At 41.3% G+C, this 22,865-nt stretch overlaps 1 protein-coding gene across 1 annotated transcript in view; it reads left to right on the plus strand.

Annotated features, from left to right (window-relative positions):
- The window catches only part of LOC133555832 (myosin heavy chain, fast skeletal muscle-like), an 81,884-nt gene extending 71,682 nt beyond the window's left edge, over positions 1-10,202 (plus strand). The window contains exons 35-41 of the mRNA XM_061905241.1: positions 920-1,123; positions 1,215-1,340; positions 2,612-2,782; positions 6,158-6,262; positions 6,352-6,447; positions 6,516-6,647; positions 10,088-10,202. Of these exons, the coding sequence (XP_061761225.1) occupies positions 920-1,123; positions 1,215-1,340; positions 2,612-2,782; positions 6,158-6,262; positions 6,352-6,447; positions 6,516-6,647; positions 10,088-10,105 (852 nt within the window). The 3' untranslated portion in view covers positions 10,106-10,202. The remainder of the gene's footprint in view (positions 1-919; positions 1,124-1,214; positions 1,341-2,611; positions 2,783-6,157; positions 6,263-6,351; positions 6,448-6,515; positions 6,648-10,087) is intronic.
- Positions 10,203-22,865: the final 12,663 nt, after the last annotated feature.

Below are 22,865 nucleotides of genomic sequence, written 5' to 3' on the forward strand. Positions count from 1 at the left end.
AAACAAGGAGCTAGCGTGTGAGCTAGGAAAACCAGCGAGCTAAAAGCGAAAGCTAGCAAGTCCAAAACAGTTAGCTTACCATAGAGGGGAGTCCACGAAGTCATCGATAGCGTGTAGCAAAACTTGACGAGACCAGCACGAATAAATGAAACAGGCCGGTTAAATAGAGTCTCTGATGAAAAGAAGGTGTGCTAACCAAGGCAGGTGGGACAAATCAGAAACCATGGTAACAACAAGTGCACAAACTAAGAATCGGAAGAGTCAAACAATAAACAAGAAACACAAAAGACTCAAAACCCAAACATGATCCGGGAGGCGGATCATAGCATTAAGAGCTATTCAGTAGGATCTAAGGTCCAAGCTATTGAATATGCTAAAAAGAACAGTAAGCAGCTATGTTTTATCAATATACCGTAGCTGCGTGTGTCAAATATGAGTCATTAAATGATGGTGGTAGAGGGCGCTAGTGATCCTTCTTGCGACTACTCGGCTGCAGAAGAAGTGACAACAAGCAGCGATCGTTTATTTTTACATATCTAGAATAAAACCGTTTTCTAAACTGGACTTTCAATCGAAGCAGGAGGTAATAAAGTGAGATCTCCGTCGAGACAGAGAGACTTTTAAAACTGAAGAAAGATAAGGAAGACTACTATGAACAAGTTATCGATGCTTTTGATCAGAAGGAGCTGCGTATGGACTTCATTTATAAGTAAAGGTAAGACAATAATAAAGTTTTTTTTGTTATTAAATGTGCTTTTCATGATGGTATCCTTACATCACACTCAAATTTTTACTGCATGCCTTTGGTAAGTGCCGGAGTGAGAAGAGGTTTTAAATTAATTAGCGCCCCGGCGGCAATTCAAGGAAATACGGTAGTAAATACTGTTGATATGTATTTTTTTCGGTTTGTTTCTGTCAGGATGCCCAACTGCACCTTGACGATGCTGTCAGAGGACAGGAAGAAATGAAGGAGCAGGTTGTCATGGTGGAACGTAGAAACACCCTGATGATGGCTGAAATTGAGGAGCTGAAAGCGGCTCTTGAACAAACAGACAGATCACGCAAAGTGGCCGAGCAGGAGTTGGTTGATGCCAGCGAGCGTGTCGGACTTCTCCACTCTCAGGTTAATGTTCAATAACTGTAATTTAATTTCCCTACACCAAAGCTGCTTGGTAATACAGACCAAGTAAATCTGTCCGCTTTATGACATGAAGAACACCAGCCTGCTGAACACCAAGAAGAAGCTGGAGTCTGACCTCGTCCAGATTCAGAGTGAAGTGGACGATGCTGTGCAGGAATCCAGAAATGCTGAGGAGAAAGCTAAAAAGGCTATCACTGATGTGAGTAGAAGCATTCTCCGCTTACCGCTATCAAGTACTTTGAGCCGAAAAGTATTTAGTCAGCCACCGATGGTGCAAGTTCTCCCACTTAAAATGATGACAGAGGTCTGTAATTTTCATCATAGGTACACTTCAACTGTGAGAGACAGAATGTGAAAAAAAAATCCAGGAATTCACATTGTAGGAATTTTAAAGAATTTATTTGGTGGAAAATAAGTATTTGGTCAACCATTCAAAGCTCTCACTGATGGCTCAAAATCTCACGATACATGGCCCCGTCCATTCTTTCCTTAACACGGATCAATCGTCCTGTCCCCCTTAGCAGAAAAACAGCCCCAAAGCGTGATGTTTCCACCCCCATGCTTCACAGTAGGTATGGTGTTCTTGGGATGCAACTCAGTATTCTTCTTCCTCCAAACACCACGAGTTGAGTTTATACAAAAAAAAAGCTCTATTTTGGTTTCATCTGACCACATGACATTCGCCCATGTGCTTTCTGGCAAGCTTAAGCAGGGGGGACACGTCTGGCACTGCAGGATTTTACTCCCTGTCGGCGTAGTGTGTTACTGATGTTAGTTACTTTGGTCCCAGCTCTCTGCAAGTCATTCACCAGGTCCCCTTGTGTGGTTCTGGGATTTTTGCTCACCGTTCTCATGATCATTTTGACCCCACGGGATGAGATCTTGTGTGGAGCCCCAGATCGAGGGAGATTATTAGAGGTCTTGTAATTTTTCCACTTTCTGATAATTGCTACCACAGTTGATTTTTTCACACCAAGCTGCTTGCCTATTGTAGATTCACTCTTCCCAGTCTGGTGCAGGTCTACAATTATTTTCCTGGTGTCCTTCGACAGCTCTTTGGTCTTGGCCATAGTGGAGTTTGGAGTCTGACTGTTTGAGGCTGTGGACAGGTGTCTTTTATACAGATAGCGAGTTCAAACAAGTGACATTAATACAGGTAACGAGTGGAGGACAGAAGAGCTTCTTAAAGAAGAAGTTACAGGTCTGTGAGAGCCAGAGATCTTCCTTGTTTGAAGTGACCAAATACTTATTGTCCACCATAATTTACAAATAAATTCTTTAAAATTACTACAATGTGAATTCCTGGATTTTTTCCCCACATTCTGTCTCTCACAGTTGAAGTGTACCTATGATGAAAATTACAGACCTCTGTCATCATTTTAAGTGGGAGAACTTGCACAATCGCTGGCTGACTAAATACTTTTTCGCCCCACTGTATTTATGTTGAGACTACATTAACCCACTATTTAGGCTGCTATGATGGCCGAGGAGCTGAAGAAGGAACAGGACACCAGCGCTCACCTGGAGAGGATGAAGAAGAACCTGGAGGTCAGTGTCAAGGACCTGCAGCACCGTCTGGATGAGGCGGAGGAACTCGCCATGAAGGGTGGCAAGAAGCAGCTCCAGAAACTGGAGTCTAGGGTATGTAATGTTAAAGGCCGACGAAAATGAGATGTTCTTATCTAAACGGGGATAGCAGGTCCATTCTATGTGTCATACTTGATCATTTCGTGATATTGCCATATTTTTGCTGAAAGGATTTAGTAGAGAACATCGACGATAAAGTTCGCAACTTTTTGTCGCCAATAAAAAAGCCTTGCCTGTACCGGAAGTAGCAGACGATGTGTGTGTGATGTCACGGGTTGTGGAGCTCCTCACATCTGAACATTGTTTACAATCATGGCCACCTGCAGCGAGAGCGATTCAGACCGAGAAAGCGACGATTTCCCCATTAATTTGAGCGAGGATGAAAGATTGGTGGGGCGGCATAGCTCGGTTGGTAGAGTGGCCGTGCCAGCAACTTGAGGGTTGCAGGTTCCATTCCCACTTGTGCCATCCTAGTCACTGCAGTTGTGTCCTTGGGCAAGACACTTTACCCACCTGCTCCCAGTGCCACCCACACTGGTTTAAATGTAACTTAGATATTGGGTGTCACTATGTAAAGCGCTTTGAGTCACTTGAGAAAAGCGCTATATAAATATAATTCACTTCACTTCACATTTGTGGAGGAGGAAAGTGAGAGTGAAGGACTAGAAAAAGAAAAAAAGACTATATAGTGGGAGCGATTCAGATGTTATTAGACAAATTTACTAGGATAATTCTGGAAAATCCCTTATCTGCTTATTGTGTTACTAGTGTTTTAGTGAAATTATATGATCGTACCTGTACAACCTGAAGGTCTGCCCCCGCACCTTTTTTCAGCACCAGTCGACGGGTGGTGGCGATGCGTATCCCTGCCCTTCGCAAAAGACCCTCTTCGAAACACAATCTTTCGAAGTGATCGCTGCATAATACACTGTACTTTGTGTGTGTGGTCCAATCCAACCGTGTTCGCTTGACCGCTCCGTTCCATAGTAAAGCTTCACAGTCATCTTTCGGGAATGTAAACCATGAAACACCGGCTGTGTTTGTGTTGCTTAAGGCGGCCGCAATACGCCGCTTCCCACTTACAGCTTTCTTCTTTGACGTCTCCATTATTCATTGAACAAATTGCAAAAGATTCAGCAACACAGAAGTCCAGAATACTGTGGAATTATGTGATGAAAACAGACGACTTATAGCTGGGAACGGTGTTGGAACAAAATGTCCTCTACAATGCGTGACGTCATCATACCGCGACGTTTTAGCATGATACGTCCGCGCGAAATTGAAAATTGCAATTTAGTAAACTAAAAAGGCCGTATTGGCATGTGTTGCAATGTTAATATTTCATCATTGATATATAAACTATGGGCTTCACGGTGGCAGAGGGGTTAGTGCGTCTGCCTCACAATACGAAGGTCCTGCAGTCCTGGGTTCAAATCCAGGCTCGGGATCTTTCTGTGTGGAGTTTGCATGTTCTCCCCGTGAATGCGTGGGTTCCCTCCGGGTACTCCGGCTTCCTCCCACTTCCAAAAACATGCACCCGGGGATAGGTTGATTGGCAACACTAAATTGGCCCTAGTGTGTGAATGTGAGTGTGAATGTTGTCTGACTATCTGTGTTGGCCCTGCGATGAGGTAGCGACTTGTCCAGGGTGTACCCCGCCTTCCGCCCGATTGTAGCTGAGATAGGCGCCAGCGCCCCCCGCAACCCCGAACGGGAATAAGCGGCAGAAAATGGATGGATGGATATATAAACTATCAGACTGCGTGGTCGCTAGTAGTGACTTTCAGTATCAATCAATCAATCAATGTTTACTTATATAGCCCTGAATCACTAGTGTCTCAAAGGGCTGCACAAACCACTACGACATCCTCGGTAGGCCCACATAAAGGCAAGGAAAAACTCACACCCAGTGGGACGTCGGTGACAATGATGACTATGAGAAACCTTGGAGAGGAGGAAAGCAATGGATGTTGAGCGGGTCTAACATGATACTGTGAAAGTTCAATCCATAATGGATCCAACACAGTCGCGAGAGTCCAGTCCAAAGCGGATCCAACACAGCAGCGAGAGTTATGATTATATTATCGGCGTGCGTCACTAGATCAGCAACGAACTCTGAGAATTCATTGATAAAGTCCGAATAGGGCCCTGGGGGGCGGTAGATAACAGCCAGGTGTAGAGGCAGTGGTGTGACAGCCCTCATAGTAAGCACCTCAAACGATTTATATTTATTGTTTATGTTAGGACTAAGGTTAAAGTTTTCGTTGTATATTCAATCAATCAATCAATGTTTATTTATATAGCCCCAAATCACAAATGTCTCAAAGGACTGCACAAATCATTACGACTACAACATCCTCGGAAGAACCCACAAAAGGGCAAGGAAAACTCACACCCAGTGGGCAGGGAGAATTCACATCCAGTGGGACGCCAGTGACAATGCTGACTATGAGAAACCTTGGAGAGGACCTCAGATGTGGGCAACCCCCCCCCCCCTCTAAGGGACCGAAAGCAATGGATGTCGAGCGGGTCTAACATGATACTGTGAAAGTTCAATCCATAGTGGCTCCAACACAGCCGCGAGAGTTCAGTTCAAAGCGGATCCAAGACAGCAATGAGAATCCCGTCCACAGGAAACCATCTCAAGCGGAGGCGGATCAGCAGCGTAGCGATGTCCCCAACCGATACAGGCGAGCGGTCCATCCTGGGTCTCGACTCTGGACAGCCAGTACGTCATCCATGGTCATCAGACCGGACCCCCTCCACAAGGGAGGGGGGGACATAGGAGAAAAAAGAAAAGAAGCGGCAGATCAACTGGTCTAAAAAGGAGGTCTATTTAAAGGCTAGAGTATACAGATGAGTTTTAAGGTGAGACTTAAATGCTTCTACTGAGGTGGCATCTCGAACTGTTACCGGGAGGGCATTCCAGAGTACTGGAGCCCGAACGGAAAACGCTCTATAGCCCGCAGACTTTTTTTGGACTCTAGGAATCACTAATAAGCCGGAGTCTTTTGAACGCAGATTTCTTGCCGGGACATATGTCCCACTGGGTGTGAGTTTTCCTTGCCCTTATGTGGGCCTACCGAGGATGTCGTAGTGGTTTGTGCAGCCCTTTGAGACACTAGTGATTTAGGGCTATATAAGTAAACATTGATTGATTGATTGATTGATTGATTGAATACAATCGGCAAGATAGGATGGAGCTAGACCGTGTAGTATTTTATACGTAAGTAGTAAAATACTTACTAGTGCGACCCCCCAACCCCTTTTAAGGGGACGGGCAATATGCGCATGTGTAAAGTTAGGAGGACATGACTCATTTAGCGCAAAAAAGTCGTTAGGTTTTAGCCAGGTTTCGCTGAGACCGATGACGTTAAGATTGTAGACGCATGACACATTTAATAACGTTCAATATGTCTTTGACTTCAGGTGCGTGAGCTTGAATCTGATGTTGACGCAGAGCAGAAACGCGGAGCGGACGCTATTAAAGGAGTCCGCAAATATGAGAGGAGAGTGAAGGAGCTGACCTACCAGGTGTCTCCTCTTACAAGAATCATCAATGAACACTTTTAACGATAAAACATACAGACTATAATACTGCGTATATATTTGTATTCATAAAGACTGAGGAGGACAAGAAGAACGTGAACAGACTTCAGGATCTGGTGGACAAACTTCAGCTTAAAGTCAAGGCGTACAAGAGACAGTCGGAGGAGGCTGTAAGTCCTTTTAAGTTAAATATTGCTTATCGTAGAGTACTTTAATATTTTACTTTTTAACTCCACAGGAGGAGCAGGCCAACACTCACATGTCCAGACTCAGGAAGGTCCAGCATGAGCTGGAAGAGGCTCAGGAGCGTGCTGACATCGCCGAGTCCCAGGTCAACAAGCTGAGGGCCAAGAGCCGCGATGCTGGAAAGGTAACAAAATGAGCAATATTACCCTCTTTGAAACCATATTTTACCATAGGGCAGGGGTGTCCAAAGTGCAACCCGGGGGCCATTTGCAAAATTGACAATATTGCAAAAATAAATAAAAAAAAACATTTAAAAAAAAAAAGTGGAATGAGGCTTCACGGTGGCAGAAGGGTTAGTGCGTCTGCCTCACAATACGAAGGTCCTGCAGTCCTGGGTTCAAATCCAGGCTGAGGATCTTTCTGTGTGGAGTTTGCATGTTCTCCCCGTGACTGCGTGGGTTCCCTCCGGGTACTCCGGCTTCCTCCCACTTCCAAAGACATGCACCTGGGGATAGGCCCCTCCCACCTCCAAAGACATGCACTTGGGGATAGGCCCCTCCCACCTCCAAAGACATGCACCTGGGGATAGGCCCCTCCCACCTCCAAAGACATGCACCTGGGGATAGGCCCCTCCCACCTCCAAAGACATGCACCTGGGGATAGGCCCCTCCCACCTCCAAAGACATGCACTTGGGGATAGGCCCCTCCCACCTCCAAAGACATGCACCTGGGGATAGGCCCCTCCCACCTCCAAAGACATGCACTTGGGGATAGGCCCCTCCCACTTCCAAAGACATGCACCTGGGGATAGGCCCCTTCCACTTCCAAAGACATGCACCTGGGGATAGGCCCCTCCCACCTCCAAAGACATGCACTTGGGGATAGGCCCCTCCCACCTCCAAAGACATGCACCTGGGGATAGGCCCCTCCCACCTCCAAAGACATGCACTTGGGGATAGGCCCCTCCCACTTCCAAAGACATGCACCTGGGGATAGGCCCCTCCCACTTCCAAAGACATGCACCTGGGGATAGGTTGATTGGCAACACTAAAAAATGGTCCCTAGTGTGTGAATGTGAGTGTGAAAGTTGTCTGTCTTTCTGTGTTGGCCTTGCGATGAGGTGGCGACTTGTCCAGGGTGTACCCCGCCTTCCGCCCGAAAGGGAATAAGCGGTAGAAAATGGATGGATGGATGGAATGAGGTGAAATTTAAAGAGAAAAAGTGGCAATGTTGACACAAAGCTGCCATGCAGGCATTTTTTTTAAGCGTTTTTTCCATTGCACAAACAAAAAGGGACAAAAAAATCTATGTTATAATGAATAATTACTTGAAAATTATCACTTTAAAATGTTTTATGTGGAAAAAAAGTTGCATATGTTGTGTGGTTGCCTTATAAAAACATCAAAGTTTTGACCAAAGAGCATAAAACATGTATTATTCATTAGAATAATACACAAAGCCTGCTACTATGAACATACCAATCCATTATTTATAAAGTTCAAATGTGTTAAAATTTTCAGACATTGTGTTTTTAAAAACAATGGAAATTATGTTTCGAGTAAAAAACAGCAGCTTTCCAGCTTGTATTCTCAGGCTATTTCATTTAAGAGGAGAAAATTATAATTTACGGGGGATGTCGATTTTTGAAATAGGTAAAGCGAGAACAAATATAAAATACAGATGTATTACAGTTTTAGGAGTTAAATGGTGGAACAAGCTCAGTGATGTACTTCTTTGGTCAGGTTTAAGAAAACATTGAAAGGTGAAATAATTGAAAATTATAAAATATAGTAACAATTACTTTCATCCCATTGATTTTTTTTTAGATTTTTTTTTTTTAAAGTTGATGTTCCAGGCAATCTAATGTTCTATGAAGGTATAAGATAGGCAAATATAAGCTTTGGCTTCAGCCTATTCCTTTTTTGGTCATTCTTTTTCTTTTCTTTCGTGTGTAAATGTGCATTATTGTATACATAAAACATTTACTGTAAAACTAATCACACAAAATGGTTGATTGATTTGATTGATTATAAGACCGAAATAAACTTATTCCATTCATTCAAACAAAATAATAGTTCAAACTTAAAATCGACAGATATATCGGAAGTTGATCTTGTAATTAAAGTGTTAAAAGTAAAAAAAATAATAATAATAAAAATGCATCACTTTATGAGTGGGGAACCTTTCGGATCTCAAATATATTTAGTAGGATTTTATTTAACTTTTCACTGTGATTACTCACAAATATTAAATAATTCAAATCAATGGTGTCCTGCATTATTGATCTTTGAGGGCTTTAATTGCTAAATAAAGTACTATCTATCCATCTAAATACTGCATATTTCAGTTTTACTATAAAAAACAAAGTTGTCTTTGACAGAAAAGGCATAAAACCTTATTTGTTTTACTTTATATCAACCTCAAGTTGATATAGAGATTTACTGTAAGCATTAAATAAAAAAAAAATAATAATAATTTGACTTGTTTTTAACATTTTAGTGACCGAGACCCTCTATGCCAGTGGTCCCCAACCACCGGGCCGCAGAAGAATTTTTTCCATCCATCCATCCATTTCTACCGCTTATTCCCTTTTGGGGTCGCGGGGGGCGCTGGCGCCTATCTCAGCTACAATCGGGCGGAAGGCGGGGTACACCCTGGACAAGTCGCCACCTCATCGCAGGGCCAACACAGATAGACAGACAACATTCACACTCACATTCACACACTAGGGACCATTTTAGTGTTGCCAATCAACCTATGCCCAGGTGCATGTCTTTGGAGGTGGGAGGAGCCTATCCCCAGGTGCATGTCTTTGGAGGTGGGAGGAGCCTATCCCCAGGTGCATGTCTTTGGAGGTGGGAGGAGCCTATCCCCAGGTGCATGTCTTTGGAAGTGGGAGGAAGCCGGAGAATTTTTTATTAAAAAAAAAAAATATATATATATATATATTATTTTTTTAAATTAAATCAACATAAAAAAAACAATATACACTTACAAATAGTGCACCAACCACAAAAAACATCCCCTTTTTCATGCCAAAGGGCGGTATAGCTCGGTTGGTAGAGCGGCCGTGTCAGCAACTTGAGGGTTGCAGGTTCGATTCCCGCTTCTGCCATCCTAGTCACTGCCGTTGTGTCCTTGGGCAAGACACTTTACCCACCTGCTCCCAGTGCCACCCACACTGGTTTAAATGTAACTTAGATATTGGGTTTCACTATGTAAAGCGCTTTGAGTCACTAGAGAAAAGCGCTATATAAATATAATTCACTTCACTTCACTTCAAAGAAGAAAAGAAAAAAAAAGAAAAAAAAAGGACACCCCCCCCCCCCCCCCCCCCCCCCCCGGGCCGCGGGACAAATTATTAAGCGTTGACCGGTCCGCGGATACAAAAAGGTTGGGGACCACTGCTCTATGCTCCCCAGGAACCTTAAGGATTTAAAAAAAAAAAAAAAAAAAAATCCATATATTTTATTATGGGTTGAAAATGAAAAATATCAAAAATGCTTACATTTTTCCGTGTGCGGCCCTCTGTGGAAAAAGTTTGGACACCCCTGCCATAATGTTTTTCCAAGACTTAAATTGGTTGGAATAAAATACTTATTTTTGTTCTCCTTTTCCCCACAGTCTGACGTCGCTGAATAAAGACTTTGCTTTTGATGCCGTTCAACAGAATTCATAAAATATGAACCAACTGTTAAAATGTCATCTTGCTCAATAAACTTTTTCTCGTTATATTAAATTGCGTCATCATTCTCATATCCTCACATTACACAATGTAGGCTCGCCGAAGATATTTTTAGGGTCCACCAAACATCATCCCGTTCAGTCTCACAAGAAAATGGCTCATTCTTGTAATACCGCCTCCACTCTGCGGGGGCAACAGCGAGGCGTACGCATAGAAGACTCACATTTTTAAAAAATAGACACTGAAAAATAGAAGTGTTCCAATACAATGTTTCCTTCTGATACCATAGGCCGATACCGATATTAACCGTATTCAAGATCAGCACAATATTTTTATTGTTTTGTACAAACCCCGTTTCCATATGAGTTGGGAAATTGTGTTTGATGTAAATATAAACAAAATACAATGATTTGCAAATCATTTTCAACCCATATTCAGTTGAATATGCTACAAAGACAACATATTTGATGTTCAAACTTTAGCATTTGACAAGTGACGAAGAAGTTGGGAAAGGTGGCGATAAATACTGATAAAGTTGAGGACTGCTCATCAAACGCTTATTTGGAACATCCCACAGGTGTGCAGGCTAATTGGGAACAGGTGGGTGCCATGATTGGGTATAAAAGCAGCTTCCATGAAATGCTAAGTAATTCACAAACAAATTAGAACAACATTTCTCAACGATCTATTGGTGTCACAACTGGGCTTGGACATGGATCGTTTCCTCGATGCAGATGAGGATCAGCACGAGCGAGGCGTGGACGTGAGTACATGACATGTATTTAATAAACAAACGAACAACAAAAAGAGCTCACAATGGAGGTACAGAACTTGGCTACACAGTACGAACTTGAAACGAAAACACCTGCTCGATGGCATGAAACAATGGACAAACTAAAAGGACTTTGCACGGAAACAATTGGCTATGAACTATAAACAAAGACTTACTTGGACAAAACGAGGGCGTGAAGAAGGTGCAGCATGGGTAGGGTGCGTGCGAGTGTGAGGCTGAGAACAAGGACGTGACATGACAGGTGAAAACTAATGAGTTGGCACGGAGACGAAAACAAACCAGGAAATGCCAAGACAGAACTGAATTGTCCAAAAAGCTAAACATAACCTGACCAAAACCAAAACTTACAGGCGTGACAATTGCAAGGATTTTACCATCTACGGTCCGTAATATCATCAAAAGGTTCGGAGAATCTGGAGAAATCACTGCACGTAAGCGATGATATTACGGACCTATGACCCCTCAGGTGGTACTGCATCAAAAACCGACATCGGTGTGTAAAGGATATCACCACACTTCATAAAACCACTGTCAGTGACTACAGTTGGTCGCTACATCTGTAAGTGCAAGTTAAAACTCTACTATGCAAAGCAAAACCCGTTTATCAACAACATCCAGAAACACCTCTGGCTTGGCTGGGGTCGAGATCATCTAAGATGGACTGATGCAAAGTGGAAAAGTGTTCCGAGGTCTGACGAGTCCACATTTCAAATTATGTTTGGAAACTGTGGACGTGGTGTCCTCCGGAACAAAGAAGAAAATACCAACATCAGTGTGTAAAGGATATCACCACACTTCATAAAACCACTGTCAGTAAATACAGTTGGTCGCTACATCTGTAAGTGCAAGTTAAAACTCTGCTATGCAAAGCAAAACCCGTTTATCAACAACACCCAGAAACACCTCTGGCTTGGCTGGGGCCGAGATCATCTATGATGGACTGATGCAAAGTGGAAAAGTGTTCCGAGGTCTGACGAGTCCACATTTCAAATTATGTTTGGAAACTGTGGACGTGGTGTCCTCCGGAACAAAGAAGAAAACACCAACATCAGTGTGTAAAGGATATCACCACACTTCATAAAACCACTGTCAGTGACTACAGTTGGTCGCTACATCTGTAAGTGCAAGTTAAAACTCTACTATGCAAAGCAAAACCCGTTTATCAACAACATCCAGAAACACCGCCGGCTTGGCTGGGGCCGAGATCATCTAAGATGGACTGATGCAAAGTGGAAAAGTGTTCCGAGGTCTGACGAGTCCACATTTCAAATTATGTTTGGAAAACTGTGGACGTGGTGTCCTCCGGAACAAAGAAGAAAATACCAACATCAGTGTGTAAAGGATATCACCACACTTCATAAAACCACTGTCAGTAAATACAGTTGGTCGCTACATCTGTAAGTGCAAGTTAAAACTCTACTATGCAAAGCGAAACCCATTTATCAACAACACCCAGAAACACCTCTGGCTTGGCTGGGCCCAAAATCATCTAAGATGGACTGATGCAAAGCGGAAAAGTGTTCCGTGGTCTGACGAGTCCACATTTTAAATTATATTTGGAAACTGTGGACGTGGTGTCCTCCGGAACAAAGAGGAAAAGAACCATCCGGATTGTTCTAGGCGCAAAGTTCGAAAGCCAGCATGTGTGATGGTATGGGGGTGTATTAGTACCCAAAACAATGCCAAGCCACGTGCTCAAACTCAAGGCATGGGTAACTTACACATCTGTGAAGGCACCATTAATGCTGGATGGTCCATACAGGTTTTGGAGCAACATAAGTTGTCATCCAAGCAACGTTATCGTGGACGCCCCTGCTTATTTCAGCAAAACAATGCCAAGCCACGTGCTCAAACTCAAGGCATGGGTAACTTACACATCTGTGAAGGCACCATTAATGCTGAAAGGTCCATACAGGTTTTGGAACAACATATGTTGTCATCCAAGCAACGTTATCGTGGACGCCCCTGCTTATTTCAGCAAAACAATGCCAAGCCACGTGCTCAAACTCAAGGCATGGGTAACTTACACATCTGTGAAGGCACCATTAATGCTGAAAGGTCCATACAGGTTTTGGAGCAACATATGTTGTCATCCAAGCAACGTTATCATGGACGCCCCTGCTTATTTCAGCAAAACAATGCCAAACCACGTGCTCAAACTGAAGGCATGGGTAACTTACACATCTGTGAAGGCACCATTAATGCTGAAAGGTCCATACAGGTTTTGGAACAACATATGTTGTCATCCAAGCAACGTTACCATGGACGCCCCTGCTTATTTCAGCAAAACATTGCCAAGCCACGTGCTCAAACTCAAGGCATGGGTAACTTACACATCTGTGAAGGCACCATTAATGCTGAAAGGTCCATACAGGTTTTGGAGCAACATATGTTGTCATCCAAGCAACGTTATCATGGACGCCCCTGCTTATTTCAGCAAAACAATGCCAAGCCACGTGCTCAAACTCAAGGCATGGGTAACTTACACATCTGTGAAGGCACCATTAATGCTGAATGGTCCATACAGGTTTTGGAGCGACATATGTTGTCATCCAAGCAACGTTATCATGGACGCCCCTGCTTATTTCGGCAAAACAATGCCAAGCCACGTGCTCAAACTCAAGGCATGGGTAACTTACACATCTGTGAAGGCACCATTAATGCTGAAAGGTCCATACAGGTTTTGGAACAACATATGTTGTCATCCAAGCAACGTTATCGTGGACGCCCCTGCTTATTTCAGCAAAACAATGCCAAGCCACGTGCTCAAACTCAAGGCATGGGTAACTTACACATCTGTGAAGGCACCATTAATGCTGAAAGGTCCATACAGGTTTTGGAGCAACAAATGTTGTCATCCAAGCAACGTTATCATGGACGCCCCTGCTTATTTCGGCAAAACAATGCCAAGCCACGTGCTCAAACTCAAGGCATGGGTAACTTACACATCTGTGAAGGCACCATTAATGCTGAATGGTCCATACAGGTTTTGGAGCGACATATGTTGTCATCCAAGCAACATTATCGTGGACGCCCCTGCTTATTTCAGCAAAACAATGCCAAGCCACGTGCTCAAACTCAAGGCATGGGTAACTTACACATCTGTGAAGGCACCATTAATGCTGAATGGTCCATACAGGTTTTGGAGCAACATATGTTGTCATCCAAGCAACGTTATATCGTGGACGCCCCTGCTTATTTCAGCAAAACAATGCCAAGCCACGTGCTCAAACTCAAGGCATGGGTAACTTACACATCTGTGAAGGCACCATTAATGCTGAAAGGTCCATACAGGTTTTGGAGCAACACATGTTGTCATCCAAGCAACGTTAACATGGACGCCCCTGCTTATTTCAGCAAAACAATGCCAAGCCACGTGCTCAAACTCAAGGCATGGGTAACTTACACATCTGTGAAGGCACCATTAATGCTGAATGGTCCATACAGGTTTTGGAACAACATATGTTGTCATCCAAGCAACGTTACCATGGACGCCCCTGCTTATTTCAGCAAAACAATGCCAAGCCACGTGCTCAAACTCAAGGCATGGGTAACTTACACATCTGTGAAGGCACCATTAATGCTGAAAGGTACATACAGGTTTTGGAGCAACATATGTTGTCATCCAGGCAACGTTATCGTGGACGCCCCTGCTTATTTCGGCAAAACAATGCCAAGCCACTTGTTACAACAGCGTTACTTTGTAGTAAAAGAGTGCGGGTACTTTCCTGGCCCGCCTGCAGTCCAGACATGTGTTCCATGGAAAATTTGTGGCGCATTATGAACCGTAAAATACGACAGCGCAGACCCCGGACTGTTGAACGACTGAAGCTCTACATAAAACAAGAATGGGAAAGAATTCAAAGCTTCAACAATTAGTTTCCTCAGTTCCCAAACGTTTATTGAGTGTTGTTAAAAGAAAAGGTGATGCAACACAGTGGTGAACATGCCCTTTCCCAACTACTTTGGCACATTTTGCAGCCATGAAATTCTAAGTTAATTATTTGCACACAAAAAAATAATGTTTATGAGTTTGAACATCAAATATGTTGTCTTTGTAGCATATTCAACTGAATATGGGTTGAAAATGATTTGCAAATCATTGTATTCTGTTTATATTTACATCTAACACAATTTCCCTACTAATATGGAAACGGGGTTTGTATATATTAAGCAAAATATCTGGAAAAAGTGCAGTTTCCCTTTAAGTTAGTCGAGGTGAAACAAACTTGAATATAAGTCCAAGAGTCCAGACTGACTGCTCCACTACAAAACAGCAACTGTCAACACGAGTGCTCCGCTGACTAACAGCAGTCATGCAAGAACCAGGCACTGTAATTGAAGCCATGCCTCCACAGTGACAGCCAGCTAAACGCCATTCCAGACCTTGTTAGAATCATCTTTCACTTCTGCCGGCAAGCAGACGCATAAATTAACTCTGACCCCCCCGCGTTTAAAAGATGTGAACAGCTCAGGCTGGATTCAATTCGTGCTTGTGTCTGCCAGGCACTGAAGCAAGACACCCTTGTAGGAAATGGAAACTAAAGTGACATGTAACCCTCTTAAGGCTGGCATGTGGTCCAACAATGTATACCCGGTGGCACCAGGTCAGACTGGAGAATGCTTTTCTATTCAAGATGTACAAAACCCAAAAGCAGTGAAGTTGGCACGTTGTGTAAATGGTAAATAAAAACAGAATACAATGATTTATTAATCCTTTTCAACTTATATTCAATTGAATAGACTGCAAAGACAAGATATTTAATGTTCACACTGAGAAACCTATTTTTTTTTTAGCAAATAATCATTAACTTAGAATTTTATGTCAGCAACAGGTTGCAAAATAGTTGACACGGGGGCATTTTTACCACTGTGTTACACGGCCTTTCCTTTTAACAACACACCTTAAACGTTTGGGAACTGAGGAGATACATTTTTCAAGCTTTTCAGGTGGAAAAAAAACACTTTAAGACCAATGTCTTGAAAAAATATATCACTCTTGAATTAACATTGTAGTTAATACTATGTGTCCCGGCAAGAAATCTGCGTTCAAAAGACTTTTTTGCGCTAAATGAGGCATGTCCTCCTAACTTTACACATGCGCATATTGCCCGTCCCCTTAAAAGGGGTGGGGGGGGTCGCACTAGTAAGTATTTTACTACTTACGTATAAAATACTACATGGTCTAGCTCCATCCTATCTTGCCGATTGTATTGTACCATATGTCCCGGCAAGAAATCTGCGTTCAAAAGACTCCGGCTTATTAGTGATTCCTAGAGCCCAAAAAAAGTCTGCGGGCTATAGAGCGTTTTCCGTTCGGGCTCCAGTACTCTGGAATGCCCTCCCGGTAACAGTTCGAGATGCTACCTCAGTAGAAGCATTTAAGTCTCACCTTAAAACTCATCTGTATACTCTAGCCTTTAAATAGACCTCCTTTTTAGACCAGTTGATCTGCCGCTTCTTTTCTTTCTCCTATGTCCCCCCCTCCCTTGTGGAGGGGGTCCGGTCCGATGACCATGGATGAAGTACTGGCTGTCCAGAGTCGAGACCCAGGCTGGACCGCTCGCCTGTGTATCGGTTGGGGACATCTCTACGCTGCTGATCCGCCTCCGCTTGAGATGGTTTCCTGTGGACGGGACTCTCGCTGCTGTCTTGGATCCGCTTGAACTGAACTCTCGCGGATGTGTTGGAGCCACTATGGATTGAACTTTCACAGTATCATGTTAGACCCGCTCGACATCCATTGCTTTCGGTCCCCTAGAGGGCGGGGGTTGCCCACTTCTGAGGTCCTCTCCAAGGTTTCTCATAGTCAGCATTGTCACTGGCGTCCCACTGGATGTGAATTCTCCCTGCCCACTGGGTGGGAGTTTTCCTTGCCCTTTTGTGGGTTCTTCCGAGGATGTTGATAGACCTCCTTTTTAGACCAGTTGATCTGCCGCTTCTTTTCTTTCTCCTATGTCCCCCGCTCCCTTGTGGAGGGGGTCTGGTCCGATGACCATGGATGAAGTACTGGCTGTCCAGAGTCGAGACCCAGGATGGACCGCTCGTCGGGACCCAGGATGGACCGCTCGCCTGTATCGGTTGGGGACATCTCTACGCTGCTGATCCGCCTCCGCTTGAGATGGTTTCCTGTGGACGGGACTCTCGCTGCTGTCTTGGATCCGCTTGAACTGAACTCTCGCGGCTGTGTTGGAGCCACTATGGATTGAACTTTCACAGTATCATGTTAGACCCGCTCGACATCCATTGCTTTCGGTCCCCTAGAGGGCGGGGGTTGCCCACTTCTGAGGTCCTCTCCAAGGTTTCTCATAGTCAGCATTGTCACTGGCGTCCCACTGGATGTGAGTTTTCCTTGCCCTTTTGTGGGTTCTTCCGAGGATGTTGTAGTCGTAATGATTTGTGCAGTCCTTTGAGACATTTGTGATTTGGGGCTATATAAATAAACATTGATTGATTGATTGATTGATTAATGTTGATTAAAATTAAACATGAGATATAAATAATAATAGAAGTACAATTGTTTGTATATATTGTATATATAATTATTGCAAAGGTCTAATATGCACACAGGGATATTTCACATGCCTGTACTGTGTATAAAATTGAACTACGTCCATGTTGTTTATAATGTTGTTTATAATAAGTTGTGCAAAGGACGTTTTATAATTTTCGGAAGTTTATTTTGTACTTGAAATTGTTTATAGGGTTAGGCGCAATAAGTGTTTAACCTCAGCCTAAACCCTTTCGGTCTGTAACATTTTTTATTTTCAATCTATGAATGTACAACTGTTTGTTTGCTTTGTTGACCATTTGACCGAAGAACAATAAACTTGAATTCTTTCCCATTCTTCTTAATGTACGGCTTTACTTGTTCAACAGTCCGGGGTCTCCGTTGTGATATTTTAGGCTTCATAATGCGCCACACATTTCCAGACAGGTCTGGACTACAGGCAGGCCAGTCTAGTACCCGCACTATTTTACTATGAAGCCACGCTGTTGTAACACGTGGATTGACGTTGTGTTGCTGAAATAAGCAGGGGCGTCCACGATAAAAGTTGCTTGGATGGCAACATATGTTGTTCCAAAACCTGTATGAACCTTTCACCCTTAATGGTGCCTTCACAGATGTGTAAGTTACCCATGCCTTGGGCACTAATACACCACCATACCATCACAGATGCTGGCTTTGAAACTTTGCGCCTATAACAATCCGTATGGTTATTTTCCTCTTTTTTCCGGAGGACACCACGTCCACAGTTTCCAAAAATTATTTGAAATGTGGACTCGTCAGACCACAGAACACTTTTCCACTTTGCATCAGTCCATCTTAGATGAGCTCCTGCCTAGCAAAGCCTGCAGCGTTTCTGGGTGTTGTTGATAAATGGCTTCGGCTTACCATAGTATGGTTTTAACTTGCATTTACAGATGTAAAGAAAAACTGTAGTTACTGACAGTGGTTTTATGAAGTGTTCCGGAGTCCATGTGGTGATATCCTTTACGCCAGGGGTCACCAACCTTTTTGAAACCAAGAGCTACTTCTTGGGTACTGATTAATGCGGATGGCTACCAGTTTGATACACACTTAAATAATTTGCCAGAAATAGCCAATTTGCTCAATTTACCTTTAATAAATAAATCTATATATATATAAAAAAAATGGGTATTTCTGTGTGTCGTTCCGTGATACATTTTTTTTCCGTTTATAGAAGGTTTTTTGTAGAGAATAAATTATGAAAAAAACACTTAATTGAATGGTTTAAAAGAGAAAACAGGGAAAAAAATTAAAATTAAATTTTGAAACATAGTTTATCTTCAATTTCGACTCTTTAAAATTCAAAATTCAACTGAAAAAAAAAAAGAAAAACTAGCTAATTCGAATCTTTTTGAAAAAATAAAAAAAAAGAATTTATGGAACATCATTAGTAATTTTTCCGGATTAAGATTAATTTTTGAATTTCGATGACATGTTTTAAATAGGTTAAAATCCAATCTGCACTTTGTTAGAATATATAACAAATTGGACCAAGCTATATTTCTAACAAAGACAAATCATTATTTCTTCTAGATTTTCCAGAACAAAAATGTTAAAATAAATTCAAAAGACTTTAAAATAAGATTTTAATTTGATTTTAAAGATTTTCTAGATTAGCCAGAATATTTTTTTATTTATTTTAATCATAATAAGTTTGAAGAAATATTTCACAAATATTCTTTGTTGAAAAAACAGAAGCTAAAATGAAGAATTAAATAAAATGTATTTATTATTCTTTACAATGAAAAAAAAAATACTTGAACATTGATTTAAATTGTCAGGAAAGAAGAGGAAGGATTTTAAAAGGTAAAAAGGTAAAAAGGTATATGTGTTTAAAAATCCTAAAAATCATTTTTAAGGTTGTATTTTTTCTCTAAAATTGTCTTTCTGAAAGTTATAAGAAGCAAAGTAAAAAAATGTATGAATTTATTTAAACAAGTGAAGACCAAGTCTTTAAAATATTTTCTTGGATTTTCAAATTCTATTTGAGTTTTGTCTCTTTTAGAATTAAAAAGCGAGACCAGCTTGCTAGTAAATAATAACATTTAAAAAATAGAGGCAGCTCACTGGTAAGTGCTGCTATTTGAGCTATTTTTAGAACAGGCCAGCGGGCGACTCATCTGGTCCTTACGGGCGACCTGGTTGGTGACCCCTGGTCGACTGATTTTCATTTTTTTATGATTTCTGCAGGTGCCTTTGGATTTTTTCATTGAAAAAAATATGTGCCTCGGCTCAAAAAAGGGTTGAAAAACACTGGACTGTTCTATTCATGCAGTCCCAAAGAAGACATTCACAGGGCACTGGCGCCATCTAGTGGAAATATGTGTACATTGCAAGCCTTGTTTATAGAGTTGGTAACCCGAAACTAATACAGATTTATTAATACTCCCCACAATGTACAATAAAGTTTAAATATAGTGCAACAAAAATATATTTTAGTACAACAGAAAGCACAAAGTCACCTCAGGATTGGACTTGGTCCTCAGTGTTAAACTGCCAGTCCACCTTAATGACAAACAAAACACAAACAGTTCAGCATTTGACATACATTAATCTTAACAAACAACACAAAAACACTAAATATTTATTGACTGATACAATCGATGAAAAATACCGAATTGGAATCCTGCTAACTTGCTGAACACCTGCTGGCTTGCGAACAAAATATGATCAGAAAGTTAATGACATACCTGGCCTTAGTTTTGTTATGATCCGATGCCCGGATCATACCATATTATAGCTTTGTTCATTTTTATACCACATTCTGTTGTTTGACTTCCTTATTTCCTGTTTTGCTCCGTCACCATGGTTGCATATTGTTTCCACCTGTTACTCTTGATTACTGCACTATTTAAGCCTGCCCCTTTTGTTTTTCAACCTCGGATCCCAATTGGCCTTTATGCAACAAGTGACGACTGCTTTTCATGTTGATACTCGCTAGCTTTCGAGCTATGCCTTTGTTTTTTTCCCCCTAGCTCTCATGCTAATTGTTTTGTTTTCCCTTTTTGTGCCCTTGTGCCAAGTGTAGTGTGTCTGTTTGTTTCCCTAGCTCCCATGCTAGCTCCTTGTTTGTCTTTTCTGCTTAGCACCAGTGTTTCTGTTCCTAGCCTGTTTTAGTTTTAAATAAATCTTTATTTTCTTATTATTCGCTGTGTTCTTGTCCGAGGCATCCACCGAAGAACAAATCCGGCATCGCTATGCCCACCAAGTCCCACAAGTTTAGCTGTTTTTATATACTCTTCCTTATTATTATACATTATAATAAGCGAGACAAAACTCATACCTTACATTAGTGAAGTGAATTATATTTATATAGCGCTTTTTCTCTAGTGACTCAAAGCGCTTTACATAGTGAAACCCAATATCTAAATTACATTCAAACCAGTGTGGGTGGCACTGGGAGCAGGTGGGTAAAGTGTCTTGCCCAAGGACACAACAGCAGTAACTAGGATGGCAGAAGCGGGAATTGAACTTGCAACCCTAAAGTTGCTGGCACGGCCGCTCTACAAACCGAGCTAAACCGCCCCATTAATATTGTTGGATTTATTCAGTCTATTTTTTTTTTTGTTCCCACTGCCTGGCTGTTGCAAGCTTAAATGCTAGCACGTTAGCCAGAACGTTTTTATTATTTTTGTTATTGAACAACAAACATACTTTTATAATTCACTCAACAGTCAAGGTACTATCAACAAGAAAACAAAAGCAAATACAGATATAGTATTAAATATTAAATAATATTACTAAAAAATATTTGAAAAAAAAAAAATAAAGACAATTAGCTAAGTCACTTTAAATGTTTTTAACAAAAATATCAATTTAAGGGCTTTTGTAAGTGATAGCCAGAACTGAAACATGCTATGTTTTTTTTTTTTGTTTTTTTCAAAACAGTATTTTATTAGTAAGGAAGTCCTTTTTCCGCCACTACCAACCGAGCTAAACCGCCTCATTAATATCGTTGGATTTATTCAGTCTATTTTTTTTATGTTCCCACTGCCTGGCTGTTGCAAGCTTAAATGCTAGCACGTTAGCCAGAACTTTTTTTTTATTATTTTTGTTATTGAACAACAAACATACTTTTATAATTCACTCAACAGTCAAGGTACTTTCAACAACAAGAAAACAAAAGCAAATACAGATATAGTATTAAATATTATTAAATAATACTAAAAATATAAATTAATTAATTAATTAAAAAAAAGACAAAAAGGGCTAGCTAAGTCAATTTAAATGTTTTTAACAAAAATATTAATTTAAGGGCTTTTGTAAGTGATTGCCAGAACTGGAACGTGCTATGTTTTTTTTTTGGTTTTGTTTTTCAAAACAGTATTTTGTTAGTAAGGAAGTCCTTTTTCCGTCACTAAAATGTTTTCGTCATTATAAGATTAAAAAGTCATTATTATGAGACAAAAACTCAAAATTGTGAGATAGTTAAAATTATGAGATAAAAAGTCCATCCATCCATCCATTTTCTACCGCTTATTCCCTTTTGGGGTGGCGGGGGGCGCTGGCGCCTATCTCAGCTACAATCGGGCGGAAGGCGGGGTACACCCTGGACAAGTCGCCACCTCATCACAGGGCCAACACAGATAGACAGACAACATTCACACTATGAGAATTAAAAAAAAAAAGGTAAATATGACATCAATTGAAATTATGAGATAAAAAGTTATGAGATTTAAAAAATAAATCAAAATTATAAAATGAAGTCGGAAATATTAGATAAAACGTCAATTATGAAATAAAACGTCAAAATTATGCTGTAAATCATAACTTTATCTTTTCAAACGGTGGAAGGCGGGGCATCGAAATGAAAACAATAACCAGATTTCGGGGCTGTAAATATAATTTTGAAATGAACATATCCCGGCTGAACTATTGTTATCAGTTATAAAGGTTTTGGAAAAGAACATGATTAATTAATGCATTTTAGACATATCAAGGCCATTTAATGATGACTTGACCCTAAAGTTACTACATATGGCTCCTTTGAGTCTTTTCTTTGCATTCATTAAACAAACATAATTGACTCAAGTATATCCTGGCTGCATTATGTCCAAGTAGACTATTATTTTTGTTTATTACAGATTAAATATGTTTCAAAAATACTACTTAGTTAAATTAACATTAACTTGTGCATTATTGTCTCGTTGGTCCAAATAATAGTGAACTTAATAGTTGCTGTACTTCAGGGGTGCCCACACTTTTTCTGCAGGCGAGCTACTTTTCAATTGACCAACTCGAGGGGATCTACCTCATTTATATATATCATTTATATTTATTTATTTATGAAAGAGACATTTTTGTAAACAAGTTAAATGTGTTTAATGATAATACAAGCATGTGTAACACATATAGATGTCTTTCTTTCACGAAGACAAGAATATAAGTTGGT

The sequence above is a fragment of the Nerophis ophidion genome, linkage group LG07 (assembly GCF_033978795.1).
Source record: "Nerophis ophidion isolate RoL-2023_Sa linkage group LG07, RoL_Noph_v1.0, whole genome shotgun sequence".
Classification (NCBI taxonomy): domain Eukaryota; kingdom Metazoa; phylum Chordata; class Actinopteri; order Syngnathiformes; family Syngnathidae; genus Nerophis; species Nerophis ophidion.